Source organism: Podarcis raffonei, chromosome 15, assembly GCF_027172205.1.
Source record: "Podarcis raffonei isolate rPodRaf1 chromosome 15, rPodRaf1.pri, whole genome shotgun sequence".
NCBI lineage: Eukaryota > Metazoa > Chordata > Lepidosauria > Squamata > Lacertidae > Podarcis > Podarcis raffonei.
Genome location: NC_070616.1, coordinates 4558179 through 4575183, shown reverse-complemented (window position 1 = coordinate 4575183; position 17005 = coordinate 4558179). Strand labels below are relative to the sequence as shown.

Below are 17005 nucleotides of genomic sequence, written 5' to 3'. Positions count from 1 at the left end.
AACCATTGATGTAAATCTTGCTTCAATTTACCTAGTCTTCATGAGTGCTTGGTTTAAGATTATAGATAGATAGATAATGATTATAATTTGTTATCTGCCCTTCATCCTAAGATCCCATGGTTACAACAATTAAAACCCAATATGAAAACTGTGTAAAACAACTTAAATTCACAGAAATTTTGTGGGTCCTAGATATAAAGATATAGATAAGGACCAGTATTATAAAATTTAAAAAAATGTGTTTATTAGGTTTGAAAGACAGCCTTGTCAGTAAATCACTCTTCCCCAAAAATAGCTGGAAAACTTCCAGGAATTAGCAGTTTTATTACACAGTACATTTTAATTTATTTTTTTTAACAGAAAAGACCTGGGTGCTGATAAATTTCCGGTTTGTTCCAGGAAGGCATTTTCAGTGCCTATTATCTACAGATGCCAATATGGAATATACTTGCATCGGTGCAATCTGAGGACAAAGACTTTTAGCATTTTGTGCATGAATGGTGCATTCATCCCTCAAGTTGTGCATTTATATTAATGGTTTTCAACGGCTAGATTTTGCTGGCAAGAAATTTTCAAGGGGAGGGGGAGAGATGATTTGTTGATTTCATAACGCATTGTGAAAACGAGCTAAAGAAGGGGGAAATTAATTGCATGCTTTAAAAGAATTAGCTGTCAACCAAATTTAGCTTGAAGTTATGAATTATTTTGAGCAGCAGGAGCAACAACAAAGTTTAATTACGTGTTCTGCCCTTCTGGCTAAAAATTATAAGGTGTGTGAGTGTTTACGTATCCCAAAAAAGAGGAGAATTTGCAACTCCTTTTTGGCAAAAGCTTTGTACCATTTAGAAGGGACCACTCAAACAGCCATTGCTGAGAGTGATGAATTGATAATATATAAATTAGCTGGGGGAGCAAAGTTCCAGAGTGTGTCTTGGGAGGGGGAAAGCCACTTCTAATTGCCCAAAAAATGCCAGTTTCGGGGACGGGTAGAGATCCACGATTCAAAGGGAGATACTCTATTTGGTGCCCTCTAAAAAAAGTATGTTTTAAACCCCCATTTATAATTAGGGCACAAAGCCGCCGACACAGCTCCCCATTATTAAATCACTGGGAACGAAGACAGGGAAAGCCCCTTCCTAGCAGGAAGGTGGAAGATTTCTGCATTTAGGAGATCTGAATCTTCTGGATTTGGGCCACCACCATAGCTGCTAGATGTGGGAAACTGCAGTTTGTCTTTCTTTTCACACACAGGTTATGTGTGACTGGGGAGAGAGGGGCTTCCATGCGTATTATTACCTCTTTGCTGACTTGGAAGCATATTTTTTTTATATATATAAAGGAAGGGGAGGTGGGGTGGGGGAAGGAGAAAAAGAAAATAAAGGAGAAGTGAACTAAGAAGAGTATGTCCATCTGTACTGCGATTTCATAAGAAGTCTCCCTATTCTGGTTTGTGCTACCATGGTAGATCTGAGCATTAAGTTTTCAGTTCCCATTTCACCCCAACGATTGCACAAAGCACATTGCGTTACTGAAACATTTGCAAAATAATAATATTTTTTTGGGGGGGGGGGGTTCTGAAGAGTTTCCCCCCGGTTTGGTTGTACAGTAAAACGCCACATTTATTGGATATTAAACCCAAACAGGTATGAGCTACAGTACAGGAAAATCAGGCTGGATTTCTGTTTGACTTCCACACAACTCATGTTATAACCTTTTTGGCAAAGGGGACAAAGCAATTTGGGGAACTACACTGCTAAAGACCTAAAAAAAATATAGTCTGAGGATGTGCAAAAGAAAAGAGATTGTTTAAAAATGAAGAATTGCACTTCTAAGTTTTCCACATTTGGAGAAAAGCCCATGATAAAGGGTACCTCAATCCTAAAAGCATTTTCTAAGGTGTTAAGAACCATGGATTTTAAGGTGAATTAGTCCCATGGAAACATGTTCAAGATAAAGGTAATGGACAGCTATCTACACATCAAAGAATGAATTAAAAGGGCACATGATTTTTATTTCTAAGTTCCTCATTTATAAAAGGGATCAAAAACGCTTAGTTAAAAAGAAAATCAAGTTTGCCCTAGTGAATCCGAACACCAGTTCTTAGCAAAATTTAAACTGTTTTCTATGTTTTGTTTTGTTAGTATTACTTCTTTAAAGTTTTCAAATATTCTAGGAAGAGCACACAACCTATATCAAATTCTAAGCAACAGCTAAGAGTTTTTAAAGTCTGTGAACAAGTGGGCTAAAATAAAATAAATCAAATAATGGTTATGCATTAATAGTAATTATTTCCTTTATCAAACACTCAGAGATTGTCTCTATTTCATTCTGCATTTTTTTGTTTATGAACTTTAAACATATATATATAATCACAGAAGAATACTGCAGTACTACTAACATGTTAAGGTCTGAAGATTCAGAGATTCTAATTAGTACTAGAGTAGAAAACATTAGGTGAATAAATAGAGCTTCAGAAGTAAAGACCTTTTGAAATTATTTGGAACATTGATTTTTTTGGATTTTCTAGCTTTGATTTCCTTAATGAGAAATTTTTATTTGGCTTAAAGACACAAGCCAAAATCCCACCTGCAGTAATCAAAAAGAGTTTTCACAGTTTCATTTCTCAGATGCTATAAACAGTCAGTTTCACAACTTTTATCCCATTTTCAAAAAAAGGCAAAGAGGCTAAAAGAAGATTCACTTTGGGAAAGTTTTTTTTTAAAGAAAGCAACAATCCAGTTACACTTTAGTAATCCCTGACAGATTTTAAGAGACATAAATATATCTATATATGAGATTTTAAAGTTACTTACGGGCAAAACATTATTTTCCCCATTTTAAAGAATTTAGACTTTCTTCTCCTTTCCTCCTGATTACTGCGATTAATTTTCACTATTGTAATGATTTTTTAAAAATAAACTTATTTGCTCAACCTTATTCCTAGCAAAAGGATGACTGTTCGTCGGCTTAGAAAAGGGCTTCCTGCCACTAAGCATGAACTGGCCGGGAATAGTTAAATGATTAGTTATTACTTCATTGGATTAATCATCAGATCACAAGAGCTGTGCTGGGAATAGGCACCCTCAAAATAAAAATAAAAAATAGGATGTTGAAATAAGGACCGATTCACAAGCTCACATTTACAATGTATGAAAAGCTTCTCTTTTCCCCTAGTCTAGCTGTTTCCCACACCAAGGCTTTGAATTAACGGGATCAAAACTAAATCATCAAGTGCTCAAAAATCAGGGACCGTGGTGGAACAATCACATTAATTCCTTAACAAAATGTAGTTTCTAAAAGTGCTGTCTTTGAAGAGAAGGAAGGACCCTTCCGTAGGAATAAAGGATGCTGGCTTAAATTGAGTCAGACCATCGGGTCCACGGAGCTCAACACTGCCTATCTGTCTGTCTGTCTGTCTGTCTCAAGCACCCGAAACTCGGCCCTCCAGATGTTTTGGGACTACAAATCCCATCATCCCTAGCTAACAGGACCAGTGGTCAGGGATGATGGGAACTGTAATCCAAAAACATCTGGAGGGCCGAGTTTGGGGGTGCCTGATCTCTCTCAAAAGGGAAAAAAAGAAGTGGAAGAAGAAGAAGAAGAAGAAGAAGAAGAAGAAGAAGAAGAAGAAGAAGAAGAAGAAGAACAACAACAACAACAACAACAACAACAACAACAACAACAACAACAGTTTGGACTTGATATCCCGCCTTTCACTCCCCTTAAGGAGTCTCAAAGCGGCTAACAATCTCCTTTCCCTTCCACCCTCACAACAAACACTCTGTGAGGTGAGTGAGGCTGAGAGACTTCAAAGAAGTGTGACTGGCCCAAGGTCACCCAGCAGCTGCAGGTGGAGGAGCAGGGAAGTGAACACGGTTCACCAAATTACGAGTCCACCGCTCTTAACCACTACACCATGTGGCTATATGACATAGGGACTCCCAATCCTATCAGCTCTAGCCAGCACGGACAACGCTCAGGGATAATGGGAGTTGTAGTCCAACAACATCTGGAGGGCCATAGGCTCCCCACCCTGGACAGTTGAGGAAACAGCTGGGTATGAGTAAAAGAGTGGCAGAGTTGGAGAGAAGAATAGGTGGAAGCAGATTTGCAGGAGAAGGAGTTACAGAGTCTGGATTTCAGGAGTCCCAGTTCTTACTTCTACCTGGGCACTGTGTGCTATGGGGGTCAGAGTCAGCAGTACCGCTGTGCGAGAAGCTTTTTGTTCACAGGTGTGGGTGCTGCCGACTGAGAAGAGCGCCATGCAAGAAAAACGACATCCCACTCTCCCACCAGCCAGAGAAGGTTCTTCCATTTCCACAAGCTCTCCCCCCCTTAAGACCTTTGCACGGCCGAGTGGAATTTATATGCTACAGCCTGTATTTTTTCTTATTCACCACTTTTCGTTCCTGCGTAGACAACAAGAGCTCCTCTGCTAGCTCTTGAGCAAGACTTCGCAGAACCACAGTGATGCATTTTCTCCTCCGCATCATGGTTCTCCAAATGTGGTCTTAAAAAAACAAAAATCAACGTGAAGTGATGGAAATGTTGTGTTTCCATTTATCTAGTGAGTAGTTGAAGCCTTAAACACACACACACACACACACACCTGTTAAGGTGCTTTGAAGAAAAAGGGGAAAGGGGGGGAGGCGTGCTGCTAAACATACCAGCTTGCCCACCCTGCAAAGAGCTGAGTTGGGTATCTTTGAATGGTGTTCTATGAAAAAACTGGTGCTCCTCAGAACCTTATCAGGGGATTTCTCAATAAGACAACATACGAAGTTGCCTTTATACCGAGTTACACCATTGGTCCATCCCTGGCAGCAGCTCCCCAGGGATTCAGAAGGACATTCCCAGCCCCGCCTGGAGATGTCATTAGGGATTAAACCTGGAACCTTCTACACACAAAGCACATGCTCTACTCCCTGAGCTATGGCGTTTGTGTTAAAATGTTTGTTGTACATAACCAGGAGTTCCTTTGGAGGAAGAGTGGCTTATACAGACCCCCGCCCAACAAAAACTAGGAACACAGGAAGTTATTTTGTGCCAAGTTGAGCCAAGGATCCAGCCTACCCCATTATTGTGCAGATAAAGAAGGACCTTGTTTTTCTGATCCTTTTAAATTGGGGAAGCCAGTGATCCAACAGGGAAACCCGTCTGAATGAAAGGCAGGTGGTCTCCCGCTGAACAATGTCCTCTTTCTGCCAAAGAGAGAGCTTTGCCCTTCTGCAACCTGTGCTTTTCTTGAAATCGGTAGTGGAACTTGAGGTGGATGGGGGATATTATGAGGCACACACAGCTCATAGAAGACAAGCCAATCTAGCAGCCCAGCTATGTGAACCGACTGTACAGACAGGAGTTCCACGGCAGCCATGCTAGGGACTGGATCCTGATCCCTTATGTAACATGCTCTGCACAACACCCAACTTTCCAGTGGCAGCATTTTAAAGGTTTGCTTTTGACTTTCTGTCTGCCTTCACCCCCCCCCCAGCTATATCACCTGGACCGGGTGCAAACAGGCCTGTCACTCAAGGCAAGCCCGTTCATGTGGGCAAAGATTGGGAAGCTAAGGCAGCAGCTGCTGGCAAATGTTTTGCCCACAGAGTTAACACACCCAGCCCAACTCTATAAACAGAACATGTTGCTTCATTAAAAGAACAAGAAGAGCCCCTCTGCACGGTGATGATTGCGATAATGAAAATAACAAAAGGATGCTCCATGATTGACCCAGCCGAAGAAGCATCTTCTGGTTTTACCCACCTGAATCACATGGCTCTAGGACAGGAATGTAAGAACAGCCTGATGGATCGAGCCAACGGCCCGTCTAGTCCAGGATCCTGGCTTCACAATAGACACTTGGATGCCTGTCAGAAGCCTGCAAGCGGGACTTGAGCGCAACAGCGCTCTCCATACCTGCAATTCTCAGCAGCCGCCATTCAGAGGCAGTGGAGGGAGAACGGAGGCAGTATGGCTGGCGGCCGCAGATGGCCTTCTCCTCCCTGAATTTGTCCACTCAAAGCCATCTAAATCTCTCCATCCACATGGCGATAAATGCAGTTGGGCATTGTCTCGAATCATAGAATTTAAGATGCAGGAATCTTTTGCCCCACGCGGGGCTCAAACTCACAACCTTGAGATTAAGGGTCTAATCTTTACCAACTGAGCTATCTGGACACGCTGGGTTACAGCTGTTTAACATGTATGTGTGCTGTGTCACATACACGCCTTCTCCAGAAGTAACCCCCCTCTGATTTCAGTGAGGCTTACTCTCAAGTAAGGCTAACAGAGGATTGCAATCTCGTTCCCTTTCCTTTAAGGGCAGGGAAACAACCCAATATAGTTCTCAGCTCCCATCCCCTCCTATGGGTGTCATTGTGCCCCCATTGTATAAACTGGTTCTTTGATTGCAATGAGGATTATAATGAATGGGTTACAGTATTTCAAACAGAAATGTCAATTCCCAACATATGAATAAAGGGGTGTAATAAAAGTCTGTTTAAATTTTCCAAGCACGATTCCTCCCTCATTGCATCTTTTTATTTTGGAAACGGTTCCACCAAAACAGATTCAAGGATAGAAGTAGGGAATAAGAAAGAAAGAAAGAAAGAAAGAAAGAAAGAAAGAAAGAAAGAAAGAAAGAAAGACTGTGAAAATATTATTTCAACTATGCATGGGGGGGGGGGTTTTCCAGGGAAGCACTAGAGATGGAGAAAAGGGTAGCTGATGGGGTGTCTGATGGGGAAGGACTGTGGCTCAATGGCAGAGCACCTGCTTTGAGTGCAGAAGGTCCCAGGTTCAATCCCCAGCATTGCCAAGTAAGGAGAGAACCCTGCTTGAAACCCAAGAGAGCAGCTGCCAGTTTGTGCGGGCAAATACTGAGCTAAAGGGGCGAACAGTCTGACCCAGGATTAGTTAGGCAGATTCCTACGGCAGCAATTGCAGCAGTGATGGCCAGAGTCAAAAGGGAGCTTTCCCTCAACCTTTCAAAAAACGATGGAACCAACAAGCAAGCCCACTCCCCCTTCAACTGATGCCTGCTTGGTGCCCCGTCCCGCCCAGGGCCACAAGGCCTGGCACTCGAGGTGAATCAAAAAAGAATTTGATTGACAAAAATGACGAATCATGCAGACCGAACCGAGAGACAATGAAAGGAAGTGTGGGGCAAAGGAGAGAGGAAAAGGATTTTCTGGACCCAGCCTTTTTATCAGGGCTGCATCTGTGGGTGTGACTATCCTACCCCACATTTTCTAGCTCTCCGCCACCCCCTGGTTCAGGTCCTGGGCACCCTCCCTGCTTAAAACCAGCATGTGCAACCAAAGAGTGACTTTGGCTATGCCCAAGGACTGGCATATATGGACAGACTCCTGCTCTCATTCCTGGAAATTAGATAGTAGGGTATCCCACCATCTCCTTGCTAAGAATTGCTCTTGGGAGCTCTACTCGCCCAGTATCAAATAAAGACTGCTGGTTGCAAAGCACAAGCTTCAGGCCACCCTGGGTGGAAGGAGAGAGCCACCTGGTTCTTTAAGATCCTTGCCACAGCATATAACACATCGCCAAGTCAGTACGCAGGCAACACCACCAGGTAACAGGCAGATGGTGAGATCTGGTGCAATATGGCAACAAAGGTCTTATTAGATCTGAATATTTAAACCAGGCCTCTGCTATGATAGGAAGCTTGCTTTGCAGACCCAAGTTCAATCCCTGGCCTCTCCAGGCAGGGCTGGGAGATAACCACTGTCTACAAACCTGGAGAGCTGTGGCCAATCAGTGTTTCTCAACAGGGGTGCGGCTGGGGTTGAGTGTTTCCAAAAAATATGTGCAATATAATTCAAGGTCACGAAATTTCAATCCGTTTGAAAATTTGAATAATCAGGGTTTGAAGGGATGCGCGCAATTTCCATGTTAGCTAAAAAGGGGCATTGGTTTTAAAAGTTTGAGAAACACAGGTTTAAAAAATACCGAGTGAGGTGGACTTGTTGATCTGAGTCTAGATCTAAGGCAGCTTCTTCTTTTCCTAAACTTATCGGACCGCCATTAGCTGCCTTGCCTCACTGAGCGTTGGCATGGGCAGTGGCCAGGGTAGTGGGAAGAATGAGATTCCATGCATGGACTTCACGGCTCAACTACTCAAAATTCTTTGTTGCCACCACCCTAAACTACTTCTCATTTTTCATTTTGCTCTTGAAACACCCCCCCCACTCACATCTTCACTCCTTTTTTCCGTTTTGAAAGGGCCATTTTAGGAGGTGCGAGGCTGTGACCTTGATTTATTATTTTTTGGGGATGAGTCGCATTTAGACGCTAGCAGCTGTTTCCCCCACCCAACCAACCCACCCTGCTCTCCCAAGTTTAAACAGGCAAGTGACGAGTTAACAGGCGAGACGGCTGTCGGCAGAACTGCTGAGTAATGAGTGTGTAACCCCCCCTTCCCCCCTTTCCTTCCTAGACTCCTTTGGCTAATCTGCAAAAGAACGGAGTGTTCCCGAGCTGGTAGTGTTCAGTTAACTCTCGCACACCTGTTGACCAGTCTTGAGCGAGAGAAAGGAAAGATAAAACGACCAGCTGGTGTTAGGTTACCTTTGTTGGGCTGTTTTTTTTAATATATTTATAAAAAAAGAATGACGTGGAAAATCCTTGCTTAGCACATGATGGGTTTTCTTAACTTTTAATTGCCATCTGCATTTCTCTCTCTCTCTCTCTCCCTCCCCACTCCCTAAGACCTTGAGCACATGGCTATAACTCTCCAACTTCAGGCCTGTTCTGACTTAGGCCCCCTCTGCAATATACATTTAAAGCTATTATTATAATTATTTATTATTATTATTATTATTATACCCTGCCCACCTGACTGGTTTTCCCCAGCCACTCTGGGCGGCTTCTAACATATACAAAAACATAATAAAACATTAAGAAACCTCAGACGTCTTCTAAAGGTTGCATAGTTACTTATCTCCCTGACATTTGATGGGAGGGTGTTCCACAGGGCGGGTGTCACTACCAAGAAGGCCCTGGGCCTCATCTCCTGTCAGCAACCTTTGTAAACTGCGGCTCCCAGGATTTTTTAGGGAGAAACCACGACTGTTTAAAGTGGCATCACAGTGCTTTCAATGTATGGTGTGAATCTGGCCAAAAGTCCAGCCATTTCAATCAGGACCTTCTTTCTTCCCTGCCTTGTATTCATCATATTCTGCCACTGCACTGACCTTCCTGCTCCCCAGAGTCTTCAAGCCCCCCTCCCTTGCCAGCCGCCCCGCAGGAGGTCACCTCCTGCAACATCCTATTTGAGGGAAGGAGTCGATTATTAAAACAGTGGCTTTAAGATGTGTTTCACGCCAACTTTCCAATACTAGTGATTCACAGAGCAAGTAGCTCAAGGTGGGTTCAAAGTGAAGTGTGTTAAGTTAACCAGTGAGGGGGTGGAGGAGGCAAATATGTAGGGGGTGGGGGAAGCAGCAAGCCAAAGCTCTTCCCTAGCAAAAGCAACATTATACAGTGGTCCCTCAGGTTAAGTACTTAATTCGTTCCAGAGGTCTGTTCTTAACCTGAAACTGTTCTTAACCTGAAGCACCACTTAAGCAAAGTTCTTAGCCTGAAGCACTATTTCTGGGTTAGCGGAGTCTGTAACCTGAAGCGTATGTAACCTGAGGTACCACTGATACCACTGATAAGGGCTTAGCCCCTATGCTACTGCAGAAATAAAAATCGTTTTGCATTGTTACTGGAAAATGATGGTGGTGCTCAGAATGCCAACAGCAAGGTGTTTTGGTGACTGGGAGTAGACCATGGGTAGTCAAACTAAGTCCCGGGGGTTAGATCCAGCCCAATCGCCTTCTAAATCTGGCCCACGGACGGTCCGGGAATCAGTGTGTTTTTACTTGAGTAGAATGTATCCTTTTATTTAAAATGCATCTCTGGGTTATTTGTGGGGCCTGCCTGTTGTTTTTACATGAGTAGAATGTGTGCTTTTATTTAAAATGCATCTCTGGGTAATTTTGGGGAATAGGAATTCGTTCATTTCTCCTCCCCCAAAAAATATAGTCTGGCCCCCCACAAGGTCTGAGGGACAGTGGACCGGCCCCCTGCTGAAAAAGTTTGCTGACCCCTGGAGTAGACACCAAAAACTCCTGGAGTTGTTGGTACCTGTTACATGAAAAGCAGGCGCATGAGACCCCACCCCAATAAGACTGAACGTGTCTAAAGGGGCAAGTGGGCTTTGAATCTGGGACGTTGAGCAAGAGCTAGGCCTGCTTGTCTCGTGCAGAGCTTTGGGCCCAAAGGGCGAAAAGGGTTAAGACAGACCCACTCCTCCGTGCCTTAGCAAAACGAATGCCTCAAGGTCCTGGAATGTACAACACACACACAGATCTCACGGTGGCCACCCATTGAGGAAATACAGGCCAGATGCAAAAGAACAATTAATAAAGGAAGGAAGCTGATTTGATGAGGAGGGTGGGAAAGAGGGCTGATGGGAAAGATCCAAGAGGCAGAAAAGGGCTGGCTTTTGGAGTTGGATCCAAACCCCTGCGTTTCAGGGTGGGGAGGAACAGAAGGGGAAAATAATATCAATATTTCCTCTGTCTCAAACATGGTAGCCTCCCATCGTCTTCCCAAATTCCCTCTTTTGTGAAACAAGCTCATGAACTATTTTTAAGCATGCCCATTTGCTGGGCAATAATGAAGAAGTCGCAGCGACAGTCATTCTTGTCTGGCAACCGGAGGATCCTTTTAAGAAAGAGGGAGAGGACAGAATTCAGAAGCCAACTGGAGCAGACTCGTATGCTAGCTAATAAACAGAAGCTTGGCTACAGGGAGGAATTACGTAGAGCAAGAGAAACGGCCAGCATTTTTTTGGGGGGGGGGGAGTAGAGACAAGGAAGTTCTCGAGCCAAGATTCAAAAATCATGTTACTAGTTTCATGGGCTCTGAATGCGTATTTTGTTGAACAGCACACAGATACACACCCGCAAAGCTACACAGTAAACCACTTTGGAAACAAAAGGGAGTTTCCAAGGCGGTTTGCAAAGCAGCGCAGGATGAGAACTTTAACTCTGCAAAGAAAACAGAAGTTTGAAAGAAAGAAATCTCACTGAGTATATGCAAAAGACTATTCTAACTAGCTCCTTGGTCCCAGTCTCAGAGGAAGCGAGTGCCTTCTAGGGACGTCAGAAAGAGTGTTGGAAAAGGGAAAGCGTTAACCTAGCTTTCCTTTCCCCACTATTATTCATTCATTTGTTATTTAAACCCCACCTTGTCCTCCAAAGTGCTCAGAACAGCATACATGGTTCTCTCCCTTTCCATTTTATCCCCACAACAACCCTGCGAGGTTGGTTAGGCTGAGAAAGACGGTGATTGGTCTGTGGTCTCCCAATGAACCTCATGGCTATAAGCTAGTGTGGTGCAGCGGCTGGAGGGTCAGGCTGGGATAACCAGGGTTCAAATCCCAACCCAGCTGCAAAGCTCTTCATTGGGTGACTGTGGGCCAATCACGGCCTCCCAGCCTTACAGGGTTGTTGTGGGAGACGAAATGAGGAAGGAGAGAACCATGGACACACTGGCTCTGAGCTCCCTGGAGGAAAAGGCTGGACAATGCAATGAATGAACAAATCATAAGCTGTGTCGGGGGTTTGCTACTGACACTGCTAAAATCGTTTGAAAAAAGCAAATTCATAAACAAGGTAGCCAGAAAACTAAGTCTGCTTCAGCTACACCTGCTGATAGGCAATTATAAAATACCTTTGCGCCCGTTCACCTACTGCACCCTTCCAAGTTCTCAAAAGCGAAGGTGCAAGGGCGAGGCAAGCGCACTTTGTACTTTCTGTCGCAGGAAACAAAGAGGAGAAGAGGAACTCCCCGCAGAAAGATGGAGGAGGGAAGCCAGTTCCCACAAGAGCTCTAAGAAATGCTTCGAGAGCTTAGAAGGGAGGGACTCCATGATGGTCCTACTGAACTCCCGAGTTCATCGTTTTTAACTCCTTGCAAAGGCTCCGTCCATCTCATTCTCCCCTGGACAGGAAGTCGCCCGTCCCGGGGTGGGAGACTCGTGACGCAACATTAACCCCAAGAGTGACAAACCTAAGCACGAAAAATAAAATGAAAGAGATACACCCCCACCCACCCCAGCCCTCTGGAGTCCACGTTGACAAATTCTTTAAACAAGTCCTGTGGTTACAGGGAAACTGGTTTCACCCTGACTCATCCCTGCTCAAACAGTTTACTGGAAATGGAGGGGAGGGGGAATTTGCTGAGAAATCATGTGATGGGCCAGACAAACCACAACCAGCAAAAGGTTCAGAGGAGTCAAAGGAAGAAAAGGGGAAAAAAGAAAAGAAAAACTCAGCCCTGGGTCCTAGTAACAACTGACACTCCATAATTCCTAACCACCCAGCCCTGCCTTAAGCTCTCTGAGGTTTATGTTGCCGTAATCCCTCTCTTAAGTTTGTTATTGAGAGAGAGAGAGAGAGAGAGAGAGAGAGAGAGGAAAAAGGGTTGGGGAGAGTAAACAAAACAGCAGGCCACTGATAGTAGCACAAGGCAACTGCCAAATATTTTTTAATTTTACGGGATGGGAGGGCGGCAAATGGAACAGGAGGAAGAGCTGGAACGGCTGCGTGCGTAACTGGCAAGCCCAGAAGCTACTCGGTCACTCTGGGGTGTCTTCTCACGCTACGTTTTGCAGCCTTGAGGAAAGAGCTGCGAGCTTTTCGTACGCATAAAAAAACAGAGCAGATAAGCAAAAGCTTGTTCAGTGAATGGGTGATTTAAGACATGTGGGCTGGTTGCCTAACAAACCCGTCAGGCGCAAGGCGGGTGCCAAGATCATTTTTGTTCCCAAGCCCCCTTGAGGCAGCCAGGTAGGTGCAGCGTTGCCCAGAGGCGACAAAGGAATAATCCTTTGCAATAAATAAATAAATGCATGGTTTGTATCCAACATTAGTCTTACTCAGAGATGGACGTGGCTAACTCAGATCTGTCCATTTCAAAGGGTTGACTCTGGGTAAAACTTAAGGTAAAGGTAAAGGGACCCCTGACCATTGGGTCCAGTCGTGGCCGACTCTGGGGTTGTGGCGCTCATCTCGCTTTATTGGCTGAGGGAGCCGGCGTACAGCTTCCGGGTCATGTGGCCAGCATGACTAAGCCGCTTCTGGCGAACCAGAGCAGCGCACAGAAACGCCGTTTACCTTCCCGCCGGAGCAGTACCTATTTATCTACTTGCACTTTGACGTGCTTTCGAACTGCTAGGTTGGCAGGAGCAGGGACCGAGCAACGGGAGCTCACCCCATCACAGGGATTCGAACCGCCGACCTTCTGATCGGCAAGTCCTCTGTGGGTTTAAACCTCAGCGCCACCCGCGTCCCACTGGGTAAAACTTAGTTGGGTACAAATAATCTGGATGGTCTTAAAAGACAAATTCCTGTAGGACAAGGCTATCTATGGCTGTGATCTTCCCTCCACTGTTAGAGGCAGCATGCCTCTGAATGCCAAGCAGGGAGAGGAGAGCTGCTGCGCTCGGATCCTGCCTGCAGGCTTCTCGTGGGGGCATCTGCTTGACCACTGTGAGAACAGGATGATGGGCTAGATCCAGGCCTTTGGCCTGATCCAGCAGGCGCCCGTCTGCTGTTCTTACAATGTCTTGTGATACTGTGTGTGTAGCTCGCAGGGGCAAAGGAAGGAAGCTCACTGCTGCCCTAAGTGGATTAGACTCAAGGCTGATCTCATCCAGCATCAGTCAGGAATGAGAGGCAACTGCTTCTGCTATGAAGTCACAGGGGCATGGGGGCATATGGAAAACAGGCTGACCTCATATCACGCTGGACTATTTGTCCACCCAGCCCTGTGTAGTCTACTCTGAATGGCAGCGGCTCTCCCTGACTATCAAGGAGATAAGGACCTTTTCACATCACCAGGCACCTGATTGTTTTAAATGGACATGCAAGGGATTGAGATCAGGGATTGAGATGCAGAACATAAACTTCCTGAGGATGGACAGGGTTTAGAGCTAAGGACCCTGAAGGTCTGGTGGAGCCTTCTAACCTGTGTTGGCTGGCCTTCAGCCAGCATGAATCTTCCTAGGCTCTTCCTCCACTGTGCCTCATTCTGATTCCACTAACGCACCATTGTAAAAACTGGGGGTGGGAGGGAAGAAAGTAACCATTTTTCAGTGATTCGGGCCTAAAAAACACATTGGCCTGGTCTGTTCCAAAGTTACCTTGTGAATACATTTCTACAACCCAGACAAGCAAATTAAACTACCCTTCTGTCTCTCCTCACTCGTCCTCACATCTCAACTCATCCTGCTAAATCAAGGCCAACACCTCCTCTTCCAACTCTACAATTCTATGACTCTTCCTCCATTCCTCTACCTCAGGGACTGGGTGTTGTTCGACTACAACTCCCATCATCCCTGACTGCTGGCCGTGCTGGGACTGCTGAGAACTAGAGACCAGGAGCATCTGGGTCCCCACCACACAGCAGTGTTTCCCTCTCTCCGGATGGGATGTGTCTTCTAAACAGAGGCATTCTTCCACCTCTCGCATGCAAGAGGTAGGAATTGCTGGCGCTAAGATCAGGGATGGGGAAAACCTGTGGCTTTCTAGACGTCGCTGGACTCCTGATCCCATCATCCCCTGACTGGCTGTGGCTGATGGGAGTCCAACAACCCTGGAGGTAGCCTTGGCCTACCTCTTTGTTCCACAGTACCTTCCTTAAAGACAGCCATTTCTAGACTGTATACTTGAAAGTGTGTCCCATGCTTCTTCTCACCTATAATGGTTATGAGGTTGCTCGTGCGTAAGTTGCCGCCACTCCTGGCTAGGTGGCCTGGTTAAACCTTTCCTGACTGGACAGCCCCTCACTTCGTGGCTGTTCAGTCGCTGGCAGAATCCGACAGTGGGCGTTTCTTCAACCTTTTCCAACATAAAAGTTCTTTGACGCCCAGTCTCCTCCTAGCCTCCCTGCGCGGAAGCCTTCTGCGCAGGGTGGGCGTGGGTAGCGGAGGACCTGTGCTCTCTCCGCTGGTGTCCAGTGAAGAGTCTCTGAGCCTGCTCTCCGCTTCCCCCATTGGCCCCCCTCCATCCCTGGTGTCGCGCTGATTTTTTCCCCCAACAGGAGACCTGCCTCTCTCCCTACTTGGCCCCTCTCCAGCATCGTCGTGGAGCCCCTCCTCCTCCTCTCGTTCCGATGGCAGTTCCCTGACATCACCTTATGCAAAGAAGTTAACAGTCTGCATCCAGCATCCATAAGTGTGCATGCACATGAAAGCTTATACCAGAACAAACTTAGTTGATCTATAAGGCGCTACTGGACAATTTATTTTTATTTTTATTTCAACTGCGTCAGACCAACAAAGCTACCTACCTGCATCCAGCTTTAGTTAGCAATGACTTCAGTGGGTCTACTGTGAGTAGGACTTAAGTCAGTTGCAACACCTTGCCTGTGGCAAAATGATGCTCTTGGGTGCCTTTACCTGTGTGTGTACCTGCCCATTTTGGTCTTTTCACAGTTTCTCATTTTTCCAATATTAAGTTTTCCACATCAGTTGGTCATAATAAAAATGCGCCCAGCACCAGCACTTTAGTACAAATTTATCCTAACAGACACATTTGTCTGCGATTCTGTCCAATATGGAACTTTTTGCAAAGGAATTTTCCCCAACCCAATGCAGTTTTGTATGTTATTTTTACTGACATATGCCTTTTAAATGCACCCTTTACCCCAGTATATGCATTCTTGCAAACATCACTTGACTGGACAGCTTCCCTGAAAAGGTCAGAGAAGGGCAAATTTTAAAAGGTGGCTGCGCTTTGGTTCCTGTTACTGTTTTTGGAGCATGTGAATTAGGTAGGTTCACCTTTAGACGCAACCTGAGTTGTCTTTCTCTCCGCCCCTGACCCTACCTGTGCGGTCTGAGCGTGTTCCAGCATCTCCTCAAATTCCTGATACTCCTCATCGTCAGGCTCCTCTCCAGAGAGACGGGCCGCTCTGGCCATGAAGTACGGAGGCAGCTCCCCAATGGCTGTGCCGGCACCCTGGATGGGGGGGGATGGAGGAGGGGGAGAAAACAACAGCAACAAAGGAATGAGCATTTCCCTCCACTCAAGCAAATTGTGCTGGAAGGTGGCACAATTTGGACAATGCCATCCAGCAGATTTCATGGGGAACCCAACCCTGTATCTTCCTATTCCAGTACATCCTCAGTGGTGCAGTTAAGTCACTTTAGACTCTGGCCTTAATGTATTTATGGGGGACCCTCTTTAGATGGGCAGGATATTAACAACAACAACACTTGTCTTAAGGGAGAGGGCTTGCACATTCTGCTGAGTGGTACCCTAGGCTTCTGCCCCAAAGTCCCAAAACAACGGCACCATTGTGCATTCTCAATTCCACCATCAAATACAACACACACAAAAGAATATAAGAAAGTAAGACAAGCCTGATGGACTAGGTTCAACTAGTCCAGCATCCTGTTCCCACATTGGCCACCCAGGTGACTGTGGCAAACCTGCAAGCAGCACCTGAGCACAAGAACCCTCTCCCCTCCCGTGTTTTGCAGCAGTTGGTCTTCAGGAACATTACTGTTCCTGACCATGGAGGCAGAGCCGAGCCACCACAGTTAGTAACCACCGAGAGAATTCATCCAGTTGTCTTTTAAACCTGTGAAAGTTTGTGGCCATCACTGCCTCCTGTGGGAGTGAGTTCCATAGGTTAATTATGCCCTGGGTGGTGGACTTTCCTTTCCTGGTCCAACATTCAGCTTTACTGGAGACCTGTGAGTTCTAGTGTTATGACAGAGGGAGGAAAACATATCTCTGTCTACTTTCTCCATGCACAAAAGCACACATGACAAGCACTCCATTTGGTGGGATGTGTGGATGGGAGGCTAGGGGTTTTTTGGGGTTTTTTTTTTGCATGTAGGTTTTATTTTATTTGTTTTTTATCTTCTATTTTGGAAATGTACACCCAGTGCTTTTTCCCCTGTACATTTTTTGGGGGCCCCCAAGAGAGT

General features: G+C 45.6%; 1 protein-coding gene across 3 annotated transcripts in view; it reads right to left on the bottom strand.

Moving 5' to 3' along the window:
- VMP1 (vacuole membrane protein 1) overlaps nucleotides 1-17005 on the bottom strand; it is a 112174-nt gene that overhangs the window by 44218 nt on the left and 50951 nt on the right. For all 3 annotated transcript variants that reach the window (XM_053367062.1, XM_053367060.1, XM_053367061.1), the window contains exon 7: nucleotides 15897-16028. In XM_053367062.1, coding sequence (XP_053223037.1) covers nucleotides 15897-16028 — 132 coding nt within the window. The remainder of the gene's footprint in view (nucleotides 1-15896; nucleotides 16029-17005) is intronic.